Source organism: Panthera uncia, unplaced genomic scaffold (genome assembly GCF_023721935.1).
Source record: "Panthera uncia isolate 11264 unplaced genomic scaffold, Puncia_PCG_1.0 HiC_scaffold_1285, whole genome shotgun sequence".
Taxonomy (NCBI): Eukaryota; Metazoa; Chordata; class Mammalia; order Carnivora; family Felidae; genus Panthera; species Panthera uncia.
In genome coordinates, this window is record NW_026057904.1 from 66,010 (window position 1) to 85,357 (window position 19,348).

The window sequence follows — 19,348 nt, forward strand, 5'->3', positions numbered from 1 at the left end:
GACATTTGCTATCCAGTTCTCCCAGCACCATTTGTTAAAGAGTCAGTATTTTTAAATTTTTTTATGTTTATTTATTTTTGAGAGACAGAGAGAGAGACAGAGACAGAGCACACGCAGGGAAGGGGCAGAGACAGAGGGAGATACAGAATCCAAAGTAGGCTCCAGGCTCTGAGCTGTCAGTGCAGAGCCCAATGCCAGCTTGAACTCACAAACCATGAGATCATGACCTGAGCCAAAGTCAGATGCTTAACCGATTGAAGCCACCCAGGAGCCCCTGAGTATTTTGATTATTTATGTATTACTTCTGAAATTAGGGAGACATACTATTTACTTAATACACAGTAGGTAGGTAGATAGATATATAGATAGATAGACAGACATACACATTATAGTATTGATGGATTTAATATGCAACAATTCAACATTTAAGGTGTTCTCATTATGTTCCCCACACTTTTGAAGTCTTGAGACTATAAGGATGAATTAGCCAGATCTTTTTCCCAAGGAGATTCATCATCTGACAACAGACACAGACTTAAAGAGCAATAAAAATATGAACAGCACCAAAAGAGATGTAAATGTAGCATGTTATACCAATACAGGTAAGAGAGTACCTCTTTTGCTAAGCAATAGGAAAAGTGAGTTAAAGTTTGACAAATATAGTAAACTTACAGCTGAAAACTGAAATGACTAGCAGTTTCCCAGGTAATATGATAGACAGGCCAAGACCATCTCAGGTGAGGGGAAATAGCTTCATATATATATAAACAGAAGCAAAAAAAGTGGCCAGCACATTTGGGAACAATGACTAATATGTCATTTTTAAATACACGAATTTTAATTTGTAAGCAACTTTACTCTGTAAACAATGTCCTAGATTCATTGCATTGTTCCCAATTTCTCCCACTTTGATACAGTTCCCTACTGGTTCTTGAAACTTGCCTTCCTCCCTCACGTAGAATCTCCCTCCCAACAGGATTAGGAATTAGTTTCTGCTTCTCTATCTCCTTTTGCTCTGGCTCTTAATTCCAATCTTGCCTTCAGGAGCTTTGGATTAGAGTCTTTTACTGTCTTTGTGTTCATTAAACTATAAAAAACAGTTCTCCATGTAACCAATCCCTTAGAAACTGCCCATGACCCAGGTCAGGTAACACTAATAAATATTAACATGTATTGACTATTGACGACAGCCAGGCATTGTATTAACTAATTTAGACCGCTTTAACAACTCTGTACATACATATTTCTATCAGCCCCACCTTCCAGTGAAATAACTGAGGTCACACATAGGTAAGACCTAGTCAGGATCCCAGCCAGGGCACTCTGGTTCCAGTCTGTATTCTTACCCACTATGTTACGCTGCTCATTATGTGCTGGCCAGTTCATCCAATTCCAAACAAAGGGCAGGTTTTGAAATTTCCCAGCTTGAAAATCAAGGGAAGACAGACATTCAAGAAGAATTTGATGAATATTTAACATTTCCAAACATTACAGAGAAGTAAAAAGTAGGAGCTGAGAAAGAAGCCAGTGGATTAATCATTTAGGGAGTCATGGTAGCCTTCTCCAGAACATCCTACTCCACCAGAGGACTCATGGTGATAGAATTGGCACTGTCCGTGAAATGAGACTTTATGTATGTAGAGGCACTACATTCAGACTACTGTATTCAGAAGCTTGATGATGAGGGAGAGTCAAAGAGGTAGTTTGAGGGGCAGGCACATCCTAAATAACTTTTTTTTAACATGAGAATTTGGTGGGAGGTCTTCTAGAAACAAGGGAGAAGAAGGTCCTGGAGAACAGATAGCAGGTGATGCAAGATAGAGAGAGAGCAAACCCCTAGGTCCCGGTGGTGGGGGAGGGAAGGGATGGAAGTGAAAATACAGGTGGGTGGCCAGCCTCCAGGCAGAGAAGACTGTAGATGACAGAGTTTGGAGGTGGAAGGGGAAACTGGGAGCTCACACGCCTGGGGACATCTGTTTTTTCCAGGAAGTGGGAGGTAAAGCCTTCTATAAAAAATGGGGCAGGAGAAGTAGACCTGGGAGCTGGCAATGCCAGTTGTAAAAAGGACTGTCACAGCCACCATGGGAAAAGAGATATGGAGCTGATGAGACACGTAAGTAAAAGGATTGAAGCAACAAGGGCCCAGCTGAGGATGAAGCTCAAAACTTATAATGGAGGAAATCAGCATGATTATGTGATTTCACAAGCTGAGCGCTGCCTTCCAGCAGTACAGAAAACAGCTGGTTGGGCTGATCTGAAAGGGGGTTTAGAAAACAGGGAGCTGCAGAGGACAAAGAGGTAAGAACATGGAGAGCATCAGAGACTGTCTTTGAAAATCATTTCCACAGTTCCAGGCTAAAGAGGAAAAAGGTAATCCAGCAGGAGAATGACAGACTCAGAGAACAGAGGGCCTTGAAAGACTCGCGTCCATAAGGAGATGCAAAAGGAGGTGAAAGAAGGAACATGGTTCATGTGCCAACAATTTGCCTTATAATGTTCCTCTGCTTCCTGATTCTTTAAATTATCTTGGGCACCTTAAACCTCCATGCCAGTGAATTATTTAACATTCTAAGTCTGCTAGATTTTTGCTATACTAGTTATTCTGCAACTTACACTTTTGCTAGTTTAAACTGAGTTTCTCTCATTGATTGCCTGGCAATCTAAAATTCATTCATTCTTGGGGCACCTGGGTGGCTCAGTCGGTTAAGCGTCCGACTCCGGCTCAGGTCATGATCTCACAGCCAGTGAGTTTGGTCCCGCATCGGGCTCTGTGCTGACAGCTCAGAGCCTGGGGCCTGCTTCGGATTCTGTGTCTCCCTCTCTCTCTGCTCCTCCCCCACTCATGCTCTCTCTCTGTCTCTCAAAGATGAATAAATGTTAAAAAAAAAAAAATTAAAATTCATTCATTCTGTATCAGCTGCTAGCCCTGCAGTGGGTATGTAACTAGGAAAAGGCAGCTCCTCTGGGTAAAGGGGACACCTCAGGGCACATTGCAGGATGGTGAGGGCACGCCCACATGCTCCTCCATCCATGTGCCCTTGTGCAGGGCAACATATTCCCCAACCATATTTTCCAATCCCAGGTGGAACCAAAGAAAACAACTTTTAAATATATTTGGCATTGCATCTCTCTGGTTTGGAAGTAAAATCTTGATTTTTATGAATGGACATATTAAAATCTTCTGTGGAAAATATTTTCAGTGATAAAAAACAAATATAAGTATAGGTGAGGAAGAGCATCACTAAGAGAACTTGAAAATACATGTCTTTAAAAAAAAGAAACCCCGTATCAAATGAAGTGGCTACATTCCCTCTCTGATTGTAATTTAGACTCCCCCCTCCTACAGAGAAGCTTAAAATGCAATGGTTCAACGCTGGATTCATAACTTTGGACATGTAAAATGAAACTCACTTGACAAGGTCAAATATTTTAAATAAACTTAATAAATCCGGGAGTAGAGAGCGGAACAAGGAAATGATAGGGCTGTCACTCAAACTTTCAAACTGAAAGATGTCTTCCTTCGTCCTCAGCTCCCACATTCAAATCCGTCATCAGAAAGACAACTCAGACTCTATAAACAGAATGTGATGCTGTAATGGGCCAGAAGCATGACTTTGGAGAGAGAGGGGCCAAGTACCTTCCTTCTGAGCTTTATAAAAAGCTCCTCTAAGCCTTAGTATTTTTAGTTATAATATTTATAACACCTACCTGCTCTTCTTTTGTTTTTTGTTTTTGTTCTCAGCCATTTTACCTACAGATAGAGTAGTAAATGAGAGTGATTTCAGAGTAGGAAATGAGAATGATTTCTGGAATCTGAGGAAAAGCAATTGCCATCTGTTATTTAGCATAATCTAACTGAAGACTTTGCTCCCTTTATATAAGGAATGTTGGCTCTTCCAAGATGCATTGGCTAGTGCAGGATTAGCCTTTAGGTATTTATATTTAAATTAGTTTATTTGTAAAAGTATAACCATGGATGCAATTCACTTATTTACTTTTAATCAAAAAAATGTTTAGTCCACCAAGGACTGGAGGATCCACTTTCAAGATGACTCACAAACATGGCTGGCAAGTTGGTGCTGGCTGTTGGCTAAGAGTTCAGCTGGGATTAAAGATTTGGGGACCTTGATTCTTCTCCACCCAGGCCTCTCCATGTGCCCAGGGTTTCCTCACAACCGGGAGGCTGGCATCCAAAGGCAAGCATCTCCACATACAGGGAGAAAGCCAGGCAGAGTTTGCATTGCCTTTATGACAAAGTCTCTGGGGTTAAATAGCATCACTTCTACTGTACCTCATCAATTAAGGCAGTCACAAAGGCCTGCCCTGGTTCAAGAGAGGGGCAAGAGTATGTGGGACCAGAATCATCGTTGTGGCTGTTTTTAGAAAATACAACCTCCCACATTGACTTTGTCACACACTAAATTCCTAAGCAGATTTGGATCTATTTCGGGTTTTGTTCATTTAATCTGTCTGTTGCTATATACCAGTACCATAGTGTTTTAACTGTTGAGACTTTATAATATGGTCTGATATCTGATAGAGCTCTTCTCCCCTCATTACTCCTCTCTTCCAGAGATCTCTTGGATATTTTTGCTTGTTTTTATTCTTTTTTCGTACTACTAATTTTTAAATTAGCTTGTCTGATTAAGAAGCTGTTGGTACTTTTATTGTGATAACATTGTACTTATAAAGTAATTTAAGGAACACGGACACTGCTTTAATGACGGAACTTCCCATCCAAAATCATGGTATACCTTTGAAATGCATAATAAATACATTTGTTCAAGGAAAAAAAATGTTTAATGTTTATTTTTGAGAGAGAGATAGAGTGTGAGCAGGGAAGGGCAGAGAGAGAGGGAGACACAGAATCCGAAGCAGGCTCCAGGCTCTGAGCTGTCAACACGGAGCCCAGTGTGGGGCTCATACTCACAAATCACGAGATCATGACCTGAGCCAAGGTCGGACACTTAACCCACTGAGCCACCCAGGCTCCCCTGGATGTACTTTAATCCTAACAATTAATCAGGATTTATGTATCTGGAAAAACAGTACATGGACCATAAGCCATTTTTATTTTTGCAGTGAAATCTATTGAAGCCTTGGAAGATAGGTCCTTAAAGAAATAAGAATCAGTCTCACTTAGTCATTTAATCTTTGGGATTAAAGTAGAGACTGAAAATACATACATACATACATACATACATGAATACATTCATAAATGATAGATAGATAGATAGATAGATAGATAAGGTTTACTAATTAATTCTCCTGATAAGGGACCTTAGCATTTCTACCAATATCTGATTTATAAGACTCAACCATCTGTAAGTACATAATTACCTCTGGAAATTTAAGTGACTATTTTTCCCCTCTGCTAAGGAAAATGCTACTGGACTACAAGTTCCTGCTATCAGTTTTTACTAAAGGGACACAAATTAATTACAAATTTACTGAAGGATGACAGATTCAGAATAAATGTCCATAATACACTCTAAAATCAAATATAATTTTTAAGATTATATACTACCAGCCCGTCAGTTTCAATTATCACAGTGACAATTATATATTTACAAATATGAACACATGCATACTTATTGATTAATACATAGAAATAGGAATTATATATATGTATATTATGTAAGCATACTGCCATTAAACTTCTACATAGTTTCTCAAAGTACCACATTTTCTCTGTGAAGGAAAAAATATGATATTTAAAAATCTTAGTTGTCAATGGAGAAATACAGCAAATATGTATTTGGGGATTGTGTTATACAAAAGGGCCAAAGGGCAAAATGTAGGAAAAAGATACAGTTTCTGTCCTATTGCACTGGACCACTGCCACCTCACACCTCTTATCAACATAAAAGCAATATTTGAAGCTCAATGTTCCTTATATCAACAAGGTTGCAGTTAAAGGTCTAAATTGTAAAATTAATGGGAAATAACAGGGATATAAAATGTGCTGGTATTCCATATGTGGATCAGGATAATCATCTCCACTGGTCAGGGGCTAACTGAAAATGTGTGATTAAAGCTGCATCATTTAGCACAACAGTTGTTTAGGAGCTCTAAGAAATGTGCCTTAGGACAGTGAGTGATGTTTCCAGAAACCAAGTAAAATCATCATTTGAGACCCACAGATCCAGTGTCCTTTGTGTTATTCAGGAAGTCTGTTATTTTTCATCAATACCCTGGATGATTTCACTTAAAATGATGGATACTTAAAATCAATCCTCTGGATGATTTTACCCATTTTCCTTCACACCATCAGCCTCATGACCACAAAACTCTTCTATCTAGTCTGTGCTTAAAGATGGTTAGCTGGGTCTGTGTAGCCACGTTACAAATTTAAAAACTAATATTTAACACTTGTATAAATATTGTGAATAATCTTGGTTAACTGAATCTCAGAATGAAGGCTATGACCAAAATGTTCCGATATTTCTTTGCTAGACTCAGCTATGGAAGAGTAGTAAAGTCGTTTTTTAAATCCTATGTTTGTAACTGTAATGTGAATATAATATGCACAATCTGCTAATAACACAGTTGTTACAATCAGCCATCTTCCTGGGTTATGTAAGTTGACCTTTTGCAATTTTCCACAGGTAGAAAAGAGTAACATTAAGTCTACCTTCCATGTTAAAGTCATGAAAATATCAGACTTAAGGCAATTTCTTGTATCTCACTTGTTTTAAACTTTGTGAGTCCTGTGAGATACTAATAAGTCCCCGTTTTATAGATGTGTAAACCAAAGTTATAGAGACTGAAAATTAAATACAGTCATTGATTAAACACAATGGTAAATCCAATTACCTTAAGGCATAAGTACATTTGTAACTATAGTGACTGAACATGATAATATAAGGTATCTTAAAGCATCTGCAATTGAATCGATAATATTTAAATGTGCAAATATTTTACAGAATTCAAAGAATTTACTCACTTAAATTCCTTCCTAATAATAATTATCAATAAACAGATATTCAATATCTTTCCATCATGTTGCTGAACATTGCCATGTTTCCATCTCTTTTGTTCTGGTACATTTACAAATATTCCATAACCTTTCCCAGCCATTTGGGGCGGGGGGGGGGGGGGGGAATGTGCTATTAGTTCAAGGGTGATTAAATCAGCATGTGCATGGAATAACTCCAATTCATCACTAAGATGAGAAAAGCTGTTAAAAGCATCAGTGACTCAATAGTGTCTTTTTCTTTAATAAAAATGAGCACATTAAAAAGAGGACTTACAGTAAACCATTTTTTAAGTACTTAAAGGCTATTATTATTTGAAGAAGTTTCCATGGACAGTGATTGCTCTACTAATATGGGTTGACTTGACATTTTATATATATAATTGGTAATAATATTAAAGTATATATATAATTGGTAATATTTATAGCATAATTATTATATATTATTACATTATAATATTATATCATATTCAATTAAGATAAATTAATCCATTGGATTAATATGTGTGTATTATATATATATTTTATATTATAATATAAATTATATATTAGTTATATATTCATTATGTGTATAAATATATGGATATATATCCAAGTTAACACAGATTAATACACTGGATTATTTCCAGGGCATCTTATAACTACAATTATTTTAACTTTAATTTAACTCTAATTGGAATTTCATAAAAATTTAGTTAACATAAAATGTGTCATCTTATTTCTAAATATTTAATTTTCTACACACAAGTTTTTTACAAAAAGCCGCCCAAAGTCTATGCTTTTGTCAGTATTAAGCTGACATCTTTGATATAAATATCTTATAAAAGATCACCTTGCAAAATTGGATTGGGATTGCTTACAAGTTGTTATATGCAGATGACAAAGAGAACAAGCCCAAGAAGGAAAAGAATATGGTTTTCCTTCCTGGCATTTAAACTGTACAATCAGCTCTTTCCAGTTAAAGAGCAGACCAGCCTTGGCAAGTCTTCTCTGCTTAAGTTTGGTTGCTGACTTTTGCCACCACTTTGTCAGTTTGAATCATCTTTGCAGAAAGAAATATAGAAAACAGAAATGTTTTTTGGCTGGGCAAGCAACAGCAGGATGGAAGCGAGAGAAGATAGTGAGCTCTCTGCTGTTGATTTGTTCCTATGTACTTTTTTTGTTCTGGAGCGGGTAGTAGAAACAAAAAATCTGTAGAAACTCTTCTGATTGGAAAAATATTCTGAAAGGATTTTCTCATCTAGCTCCTGACCACTGTTGTTAAAAAAGCATCTTATAGATTACAATTCCCCACCTAGAAAGCTACAGAGGACTTATTTGTTCACATCGAGCAGCAGAATCATTGTTTCTTTCTTCTTTTTATTTTAAATTTATTGAGGTGGGGCACCTGGATGGCTCAGTCAGTTAAGCATCCGACTTTGGCTGAGGTCATGATCTCATGGTTGGGTTCGTGAGTTCGAGCCCCAGGCTCTGTGCTGACAGCTCAGAGCCTGGAGCCTGCTTCAGATTCTGTCTCCCTCTCTCTGCCCCTCCCCCACTCATGCTCCATCTTTCTCTCTCTCTCTCTCTCTCTCTCTCTCTCTCTCTCTCTCTCTTTCTCTCTCTTTTTCTCTCCCTCTCAAAAATAAATAAACATTAAAATTTTTTTAATAAAATTCATTGAGGTATAGTTGACATACAATATTATGAGTTTTAAGGTATACAACATAGTGATTCTACATTTGTGTATGTTGAAAAATAGTCACACTATAAGCCCAGTTAACCATCTGTCACGTTACAAAGCTAATACAATGTTATTGACTATATTCCCCATGCTGTACATTACATCCCCATGACTTACTTACTTTATAACTGGAAGTCTGTGCTTCTTAATCCCCCTCTCACATTTTGCCCATCCCTCAACCCTCCTTTCTTCTAGCAACCACCAATCTGTTCTCTGTATCAGTGAATCCAGGTTTTGTTTTGTTTGTTTTGTTTATTAGATTCCACATGAAGTGCAAAAATCATGAAGTATCTGTCTTTGAACTCAGTTTGCTAATATTTGGTTTGAGGATTTTTGCATCTATGTTCATCAAGAATACTGGCCTGTAATTTTCTTTTTTTGTGGTGTCCTAGTGTGGTTTTGGTATCAGAATGATGCTGTCTTCATAAAATGAATTTGGAAGATTTCCCTCATCTTCAGTTTTTTGGAAGAGTATGGCAAGGATAGGTATTAAATCTTTGTTAAGTAGAATTCACTAGTGAAGCTGTCTTGTGCTGGACTTCTGTTTGTTAGGAGGTTTTTGCTGATTCAATCGCTTTTACTAGTAATCAGCCTCTTCAGATATCTTAGTCTTAAAAGTTTATAAATTTCTAGGAATCTATCCACTACTTCTAGGTTGTTGGCATTTAATTTGTTCATAATAGTCTCTTTTGACCCTTTGTGGTATCAGTTGTAACTTCTCCTTCATTTCTGATTTTATTTACTTGATCCCTCTTTTTATCTTGATCAATCTGGCTAAAGGTTTGTCAATTTTGTTCATCTTTTCAAAGAACCAGTTCTTAGTTTCATTGATCTTTTCTATTATTATTTTAGTCTCTATTTCATTTATTTCCACTCTGATCTTTATTATTTCTGTTCTTCCACTAACTTTGGGCTTCATGTGTTTTCCTTATTCTAGTTCCTTTAGGTGCAAAGTTAAATTGTTTATTTGAGATTTCTCTTGTGTCTTTTTTTTAATGTTTATTTATTTTTGAGAGAGAGAGAGAGAGAGAGGGAGAGAGAGAGAGAAAGAGGGAGTATGCACAAGTGAGTGAGAAGCAGAGAGAAAGGAAGAGAATCCCAAGCAGGTTCTTCACTGTCAGCACATAGCCCCAATGCCAGGCTCCATCTCACAAACCTTGAGCTCATAGCCGAGCTGAAATCAAGAGCCAGACACTTAATCTACTGAGCCACCCAGGCTCTCCCTCTTGTGTCTTTAGGTAAATGCTATGAACTTTTCTCTCGGAACTGTTTTTGCTGCATCTTCTAGATTTTGGTATGTTTTCTTTTGTCTCTAGGTTTCTTTTTATCATGTTGTTCTATCTCTTTATATCTGTCGTTTTTACAGTATTCTTCTTATAATTGATTTTTAGTTTCATATCATTGTGGTCAGAAAAGATGCTTGATATGATTCAATCTTCTTGAATTTATTGAGACTTGTTTTGTGACCTAATATGTGATCTATTCTGGGGAATGTTCCACATGCACTTGAGAAGAATATGTATCCTGTTGCTTTTGGATGGAATGATTTATAAATATGTTAAGTCCATCTGGTCTAATATATCATTTAAGGCCTATGTTTCCTTATTGATTTTCTATCTGGATGATCCATCCATTGATAGAAGTTGATTGTTAAAATACCGTACATATTGTATTGCTTTCAGTTTCTGCCTTTAGGTCTGGTAGTATTTGCTTTACATATTTAGGTGCTCCAATGTCAGTTGCATATGTATTTACACCTGTTTTATCTTCTTATTGGAGTGACCCCTTTATCATTAGGTAATGCTCTTCTTCTGCCTCTTTTATTATAGTCTGTTTTAAAGTCTATTTTGTCTAATATAAGTATAGCTACCCCAACTTTCATTTTGTTTCCATTTGAATGAAACATCATTTTCTATCCTTTCACTGTCAGTCTGTGTGTCCTTACATCTGGAGTCTCTTATAGGCAGTATATAAATGTGTCTTTTTTAAAAATCCATTCACCCCCTCTATGTCTTTTAATTGGAGAATTTAGTCCATTTACATTTGAAATCATTACTGATAGGTATGTGCTTATTGACGTTTTGTTTGTTGTTTTCTGGCTGCTTTTGTAGTTCTCTCTTTTTTCCCTGCTGGCTGGATGACTTTCTTTAATGTTTTATTTAGATTCCTTTCTTATTTTCTTTTTTATATTTACTATAAGTTTTTGCTTTGTGCTCACATATAACAGCCTATTGATATAACAGTCTATTTTTAAGTCAATAGCAACTTAAATTTGTACACATTCCAAAACTCTACACTTTTACTCCCTTGACAATTTATATTTTTGATGTCACATTTTAAATCTTTTATTGGATGTGTCATCTTTTATTGTATGTAGTTTTAGTTAATTTTACTACTTTTGTCTTCTGACCTCTTTAAGTAGATTTATAAGTGATTAACTTACTACCTTTTCTATATATTTACCTTTTCCAGTGAAATTTTCACTTTGATATGTTTTCTTGTTATTAATTTTTGCCTTGTTTTTCAGCTTAAAGAAGTCCCTTTAATATTTCTAAGGCTAGTTTGGTAGTAGCTAATTCCTTTAGCTTTTGCTTCTCTAAAAAACTCCTTATCTCTTCTTCAAATCTGAATAATAATCTTTCCAGGTAGCGTATTTTTGGTTGAAAGTTTTTTTTTGCTTTCAGCACTTTGAATATATTGTGCCACTCCCTTCTGACCTGAAAAGCTTCTGTTGAGAAATCTGCTAACAGCCTTATAGAATTTCGTTGTATGAAAGAGTTTTTCTCTTGATGCTTTTAAGATTCTCTCTTTAAGTTTTGACAGTTTAATTATAATATGACTTGGAATTATAATTATCTTGGCTTCCTGGTCCTGGATGTCTGTTTCCCTCCCCAGGTGAAGAAGTTTTCAGACAATATTTCTTTAAATAAGCTTTCTGCCACTTTCTCTCTCTCTTCTTCTGGGACCTCTATAATGGGAATGCGATTCTGCCTGATGTTGCCCAGAGGTCCCTTAAATTATCTTCATTTATTGTTTTTCTTTTTGCCTCTCATTCTGGATGAGTCTATGCTGATCCATTCTTCTACTTTATCCAGTCTGCTGTTGACCCCCCTCCACTGCCCCCAGCATATTTTTCAATTCAGGCATTGTATTCTTCAGCTCTGTGACTTCTGTTTGGTACTTTCTTATATTTTCTACCTCTTTGTTAAAGTTTTTATTATGTTCATCCATTCTTCTCCCGAGTTCAGTGAGCATCTTTAATAACCATTACTTTCAATTCTTTATGAGGTGTATTACTTATCTCTGTATCATTGAGGTCTTTTTCTGAAGTTTTGTTTTGTTTCATTTAGAACATATTTCTGTTTACCTATTTTGTTTGGCTCTCTGTGTTTCTATGTATCTGACAAAACAGCTACTTCTTTCAGTCTTTATCCTTCTTATTCAAACTTTCCCTAGCTTTTGGGTTTCTTGAACCTTTGTAATTGTCTAAACTGCCTGATTTATTCTTGATATAGCCCCTAGTTGAGGGTGTGCCAAGACTTTTCAGTGATCCAAGGAGAAGAATCTCATTTAGCACCTGGTTTCAGGCTGATGGGAGCCAGACCCTCAGGCAGCAGCTTTTAAAGTCTGCAAATATATACAGTCCTGTGGGACTGCATTTATAATACCTGTTGGCCTTTAGCCCAGGAGATCTGGAGGTGTCCCTGGGTGAGTTGCAATTGGGACTCCAGAAAAACTTACAAGCTCCTTTCTGGGAAGTATCATCAAACTGAGCTATCTATAGTCAAGGGAGTACACAAGGATGATGTATCCTTGCTTATGTTCCCTAGGAGCACCTCCTAGACCTCTAGATGTGTGGGAAACTGGAAGCCTGTCCATCAGGCTGAAGCTCCAGGCTAAGTAAATAGGTCTTTTTCATAGGAAGATTGGACTTGTGTTTCAGTCAGCTGTGTACCTCCCTGGGGGTGGTGGCCTGTCAAGAGGTGTCTTTCTGATTGTTACAGTTCCATGGAGTTCTGGAATGCCAGTCCTCTTGGCACCAGGGTCAGGTGATCAAGGGATGCCCCCTGTGTAGATTACACATGGCTTCTGGCTTTAACAAGGCAGCTGAAGAGTGTACTAGGCAGGGTATGCCTGCTAGCTTCAGAAAGGCAGCAAGAAAATGTCTTGTTTATGCATGCCTGCAGGCTTCAATGATGCAGCAAGAGAGAACCCTGTCAGTGCAGGCACTAGTGTTAGGCTGAGAGCGGAAAGATGTCATAACTGCTTGTACTTGTCCACGCCAGCCAGGGAACAGGGAAGAGTTACAACTACCTGTGCTCTCCAGTTTCAGCAAGTGCTATAACTGCTTACCCCAAACTGTCCCAGCAATGCCATGATGCCATTTCCAAGCTCACCTGCTTGTGCTAGCAGGCTGTGTGAAGAGTATAATGATGGCATCTGTTAATGCTTCTGTCTCCAAGGAGGATCTCAACTGTCCTTCACTCCTCCAGCCAATGACCTCAAATCAGCAAATGATTCTCCTTCACATATAATCTAGGTATTTTCCAAACTGCTGTTTATTCACTTGGTCTTGGGAAGAGCAAAACCACACATGAGCCTTCCAGGAGGGGAACATCAGTTTCCTATGGCACTCTGAGATCCCCAGACATCAGCCCCATTGGTGCTCCAAACCAGACATTCTGAGGACTCATCATTCTGGTGCACATCTCAAGGGCTAGGGTGCCCAATGTGGGACACCAGCCCTTTTCTCCTTTGGGATATGTGCCTATCTGGTGAGATCCCTCACCAGATATGTTGCTGCACTGGGGGTGGGATTTTTACAAGATTGTTTCTCTGCCTCTCCTACCATTCTCAATGTGGTCCTTTCACCCTTTGTTGTGGAGAAGAGTTCATCTAGTTTTCAGATCTTTTCCATATGAAATGATCCATATGTAGGTGTAGACTTGGGAGTCTATGGGAGGAGGTCAGTTCAGGACATTGCTACACTGCCATATTGGACCCTGCTCAATCATTGTTTCTTTCTGTTACAATAGATTATCTTTTTTTCTCAGAGGTAGAAAGGAAATTTTCATTTATTCCCAAATATTTCATATTAGATTTTATTTAATGATTCTCAGTAATGACACTGTTGGTCCATCATCCATGGTGAATGATAGCATAGTAGTGATTAATTCCTTTTGAAGATATTTTGCTATTGCCTGTGTTCCCCTGATAGTAAATAAGCAATGAAGCAATCCAAAGAGAGGAAAGAAAGTATAGGAACCCAATAATAATTTAAAGTAATTGAAACAGTAGAAATGAGAATCCATTTCAAACATAAGTACCAATATGCCAACATTTACACTTGAAAAGTAAAATCCTTCTTACACAAACACACAAAATTTTATAGTGACACATGCAAACAAAAATTGATCCTCCATGTTTTATTCCTGGTTATAAATAAAATAAAGCAAAATAAATGAATCATCTGTTTCAGATTGTCTGCCCCACATCCCAGGATCCCCAGATATGCCCAGTTTCCAATATCTCCCAGTCACTACACTCAGAATTGTATGGGACATTCAAAACACACAAATTTGAGTTTTCGTGGACAGAGAAAAGGTCTGTGGATTTTAGAGACATGTCTGAAAATGGATGTGTGTTTGATATAAGGGATAGGTGGATAAACTCACCAGTGACAAAAGGCAATAAGAAGGAAATTAAAAGGCTGTGGAGAGGGCACATTAATACAACAATAGATACTCAAGAGAAATAAAACATTATAGACATGAGTTATGATAAATAAAGATATCTCAAAGCTAGGTTGAGGAAGAGGGACAAGGAAGGGACAACTACATTCATGTCTAGAAAGGAATGTGCCGGAATTGTGGTGTCCTGTACAGATGGTAGAGTAGTGAATTGGAAGATGAGGAAGAAGAGGATGCCATCCTATTTCTGTCCCTTCATCTTGGTCTTTGCTAGCTTTATTTCCCTCAGCTGTAACCCAAAAACTAATAATAATCCCAGGAAGCTCCAAGGCTAACATTTTGGAATTCAGGTATCTTTTCTGACAAATTTGCTGATAAATTTATTGTAAAACTGGATTAAAATTTTTACTCAAGGACACATGATTTATTGAAATCTATTTCAGTTAGTATACCTAAGAACTAAGATGATTTCTGTCCTGTACAAGGAGAAATAGAGGCTCAAAATGCCCAAAGAAATTTTTCGTGTATTTTCAAATCTTTCTGGTACAGTCTGCTAACTTCTTGAGAAAAATGGTGTTTTGGATCTATTTTTAAATCATTAAGGTCTATCAGTTTCCTTTCATTAGTGCCCTTACTTTCTGTGGCTGTTTTATTTAATGGAAAATAAAACAATCCCAATGAGTAATTTCAGCATCTGAACTGAGAAATGTAGGAAAACTTTCTCATGTTCTATAATTTTCCTTTTAAGAAAGGTAGCCAGAAATTCCTCTGCTTTCTCCATCTCCTCTCTTCCTTCATAAGATTTTTTTTCTTTTTGTCTTATTTCCTATTTCATTTTGAAAGTTGTTCATAAATGCAGTGATATCCCAAATGGGATTCCCACTCCCCAGGTAGTATACAAGACATCTAGTAGAATGCAGAAAATATAAACATACATTGTAATGTAGAAAGGAAATTAAAATTACTAATATTTAATAAACAAATTAATACTGGTCTCTCCCAAACACAATTTGTCCCCTGTCCCCTAGCAGCTGGTTACATATTACCTAGGGTAAAAAAATTTTAAAAGGAAAATGGAAATTTCATGGTTTGAGGGGGATTGACAGAGGCACCCTAAATTCCTTCCTCTGAAAACATTATAGTTCGGTGTGCCTGCTCTAGGAGATTTATCTTTACTATACCAATGGTATTAGTGTTGCTGCCACAACAAATCACCACAAACTTAATTGTTTAAACAACACAAATTTATTACCTGACAGTTCTGCAGATCAGAAGTCCTTACATGGGCCTCACCAGGCTAGTCAAGATGTTAGCAGACTGGTTCTTTTCTGGAGGTGCTAGAGGAGAATTTGTTTCCTTGCTCAATTGGGTTTGTTGTGAGACTCCAATTCCCTGTGGTTGCATGACTCTAATGCAGCCCTCTATTTTTCTTACTGATTGGCAGCTGATAGCAATTCCCAGCTTCTAAAAGCCAGACAATTTCTTGGCTCATGACCTTCTTCCTCTAGCTTTAAAGCCAGCAACAATAAGCAAGCCTCTCACATGTCTTAAATCTCTTATCTCTATTTTCCCATTGCATCTCTCTGACCCACTCTTCTGCCTTTCTTTTCCACTTTTTAAGAACTCATGTGATTAAATTGATCTCTCTGAATATTTCAGGATAATCCCCCCATTTTAAGGACTTAACCTTAATCACATCTGCAGAGTCCCTCTTGCCATGTCAGATAACATATTCATTGTTTCTGAGGATTAGAGTCTGGGCATCTTTGGGGGACCATTATTGTGCCTATCATGCCATGAAATTACTTTGTGCCACAAAGAGATTCAACTCATACCTGCAGCATAATTAATAAATAATAAAAACTGAAAATAAGAATTCCTTTAGCTGTTTAAACGTTTGAAATGAAAGGTTTGGTCCATCGTTAAAAATATTTAACTGTTCCATTTTTCAAATTGCAGAAACAATTACTGATTGACATTAGGTAATTACTAAGTAAATTTCAATAAAGGCTTTGATATATTTGATAAATGGGGTTTAAATGCTAGTAAATGATTTAGTGAGTGCACCAACCATGCACAGCTGCCATTTACATTGACTAAGAATTGAGAATGAACTTAAAACCAGTTATCAAAATGAAGTAAATGTTTAAAACTTATGTCCACAGAAAACCTGTACATGGATGTTTAAAGCAGTTTTATTTATAATTGCCAAAACCTGAAAGCAACCAAGATGTCCTAAAGTAGGTGAAAGAATAACCTGTGGCATACCTAGACAAGGAATTATTCAGTGATAAAAAGAAATGAGCTATCAATCTATGAAAAGACGTGAAGGAATTTTAAGTGCATATTACTAAGTGAAAGAAGCCAATTTAAAAAGGCTATATTCTGTTTGATTCCGACTATATGACATTCTGGAAAAGACAAATCTATGGAAAGAGTAAAAAGATCAATGGTTGCCAGGAGTTGGGAGTAAGAGACAGATGAACAGGTGGAGTATATAGGATTTTTAGAGCGGTGGAAATACTCTACATGATACCATAATAATGGATACATAACATTTTACATTTGTTTAAATCCACAGAATGTACAACACCAAGAATAAATCCTAATGTAAGCTATGGGTTTTGGTGATTATGATGCATCAATGTAGGGTCATCATCTGTAATAAATATACCACTTTTGCTGGGGATGTCGATAATGGAGGAGGCTATGCATGTGTGGGGGTAGGAGGAACATGGAAAATCTCTGTACCTTCTTTTCAATTTTTCTCTAAGATGTTTTGCTCTTAAAAAAGTATTAAAAATAAAAAATGAAGTGAATCAGATTTTGAAATTGTTTTATGAAATATAAAATGAAGGTGTAATGAACACTACCACATTGTTGTCATCATAATTACATTATATCAAATGAGTGAAGAAAAGTTGTAAAGTAAAATCTGTTTTTAAATAAAATTGATTTCATCTTTATCTCATCTTTTAAAAGTATGCTTCTAAATGGACATTACTAATGTAGCAGTAATTTATATAACAAATAAGTATATTGATCTAAGTAAATATCCTCAATAAATAAATAAATAAATAAATAAGTACATACATACATACATACATATTTATAGTACATATCCTAAATTTTTAGTTATGAGTTATCAAATTGAAAATTATTATACTAATAAGTTCATACTAAATACATTTGGTGGCTACATTACAAGTCAAAACTACATAGAATAAATGCTTATCAATCTGATATCATCACTTTTGCAAAAATTTTACCGAAGAGTTAATAAGATTTTGATTTGTCACCATTTCAATTTGCCACTAAAAAATGTCATAAAAGAATGGTTATTAAGGATGCCCAGAATCTTTCCATTTTGGAAACATTCAACAAACATTTTAAAAATACCACTTTTTCTAATAGGTAACTGAATTTTAAACATAGAACTTTAAAAGTCACAGGAACATTTGACATATAATTTATACTTATTTAGAATGCAGGGAATTTTATTTGCTGGTTATCTTAACACATATTTCTTGCTGCTAAAACATCCAAAGAAAATTTTCAAATGCATTAGCAACAGCTAGAAAACCTCCAGTTTTCTTGGTTTCTCCATGGTTGTTGTATAATGGACATTTTTTTGTGAGTAGAAAAACTAGTTACGAGCAAAATCGTAAATGTTTTTAGCACACGGGCAATGAGTTACAATAATGCTCATAATTTTACTTGTATTTGATAGAAAGTATTCTTCCATTCTCAAATCATGCTATATTTATTTATGTTTATTTGTATGCATGTTTATGATTAGTTGACATATACAGCATTGTTCCCTTTAAAAATACAAGTGAAATAAGTCAGACAGAGAAAGATAAATAGCTTGATTCCACTTATATATGGAATCCAAAAAACAAAACAAAGAGACAAACAAACAAAAAAACATACTCTTTTTAAAATTTATTTATTTAAATTCAAGTTAGTTACTGTGTAGTATTGGTTTTAGGAGTAGAACCCAGTGATTCATCACTTACATAAAATACCCAGTGCTCATCCTAACAAGAGCCCTCCTTAATGCCCATCACCCACTTAGCGCATTCTCCCACCCACCTCCCCTCCAGCAACTCTCAGTTTGTTCTCTGTATTTAAGAGTCTCTTATGGTTTGCCTTCCTCTGTGCCAAAAAACAGAATCTTAAATACAGAGAACAAACTAGTGATTGCCAGAAGGGTGATGGATGAGGGGATAAGTGAAATAGATAAAGGGGATTAAGAAGTACAAACCTCCAGTTATAAAATAAAGAAGTCACAGAGATGAAAAGTATAGCATAGGGAATACAGTCAATAAGATTGTAGTAATGTTGCTTGGTGATGGATGGTGACTACACTTTTCATGGTGAGCACTGAGTAATGTATAGAATTGTTGAATATGTTGCACACATGAAACTAATATAACACTGTATGTCAATTATACTTCAATCAATCAATAACAAACAAATAAATAAATAAATGTTAAATCCATTCCACTTACCAAACTATTCCCTGAGCCCCAGAGCCAATAGGCTTTAAATTCTGGTAGCGCTTGAGAACTGTGAAGGTTGAGTCTCCCACTTCCACACTGTAGAATTGGTTGTCAACTTTGCTTTTGCTCATGTTGTAATGTTTGGCAATATATGACACATCCACTTGTTTATCGAATCCCTATGAAAAGAAGAACAATAAAAATGTGAGACAAGCGAGCAACCAGAATGATCATGAGCTGTAGAAAAGCCTGTTCTTTTAATGATTACTAATTCAGTCATCTATCATCATTATATAAACCTGCATTTCATATGCAAAATATGTATTAGTCTATGTAAAATAACCTGGAGTAAAAGAACTTAGAAAAAATACATTAAAAATATTTGTTTTTGGTATTAAAACTAATAATAATAAAATAATCTTAGATTAGGTCTACATAATCTTTTTTGAAATGT

At 36.2% G+C, this 19,348-nt stretch overlaps 1 protein-coding gene across 1 annotated transcript in view; it reads right to left on the minus strand.

Moving 5' to 3' along the window:
* Nucleotides 1-19,067, minus strand: part of LOC125916877 (mitogen-activated protein kinase 10-like) — an 83,706-nt gene extending 64,639 nt beyond the window's left edge. The window contains exon 1 of the mRNA XM_049623139.1: nt 18,904-19,067. Within this exon, the coding sequence (XP_049479096.1) occupies nt 18,904-19,025 (122 nt within the window). The 5' untranslated portion in view covers nt 19,026-19,067. The remainder of the gene's footprint in view (nt 1-18,903) is intronic.
* Nucleotides 19,068-19,348: the final 281 nt, after the last annotated feature.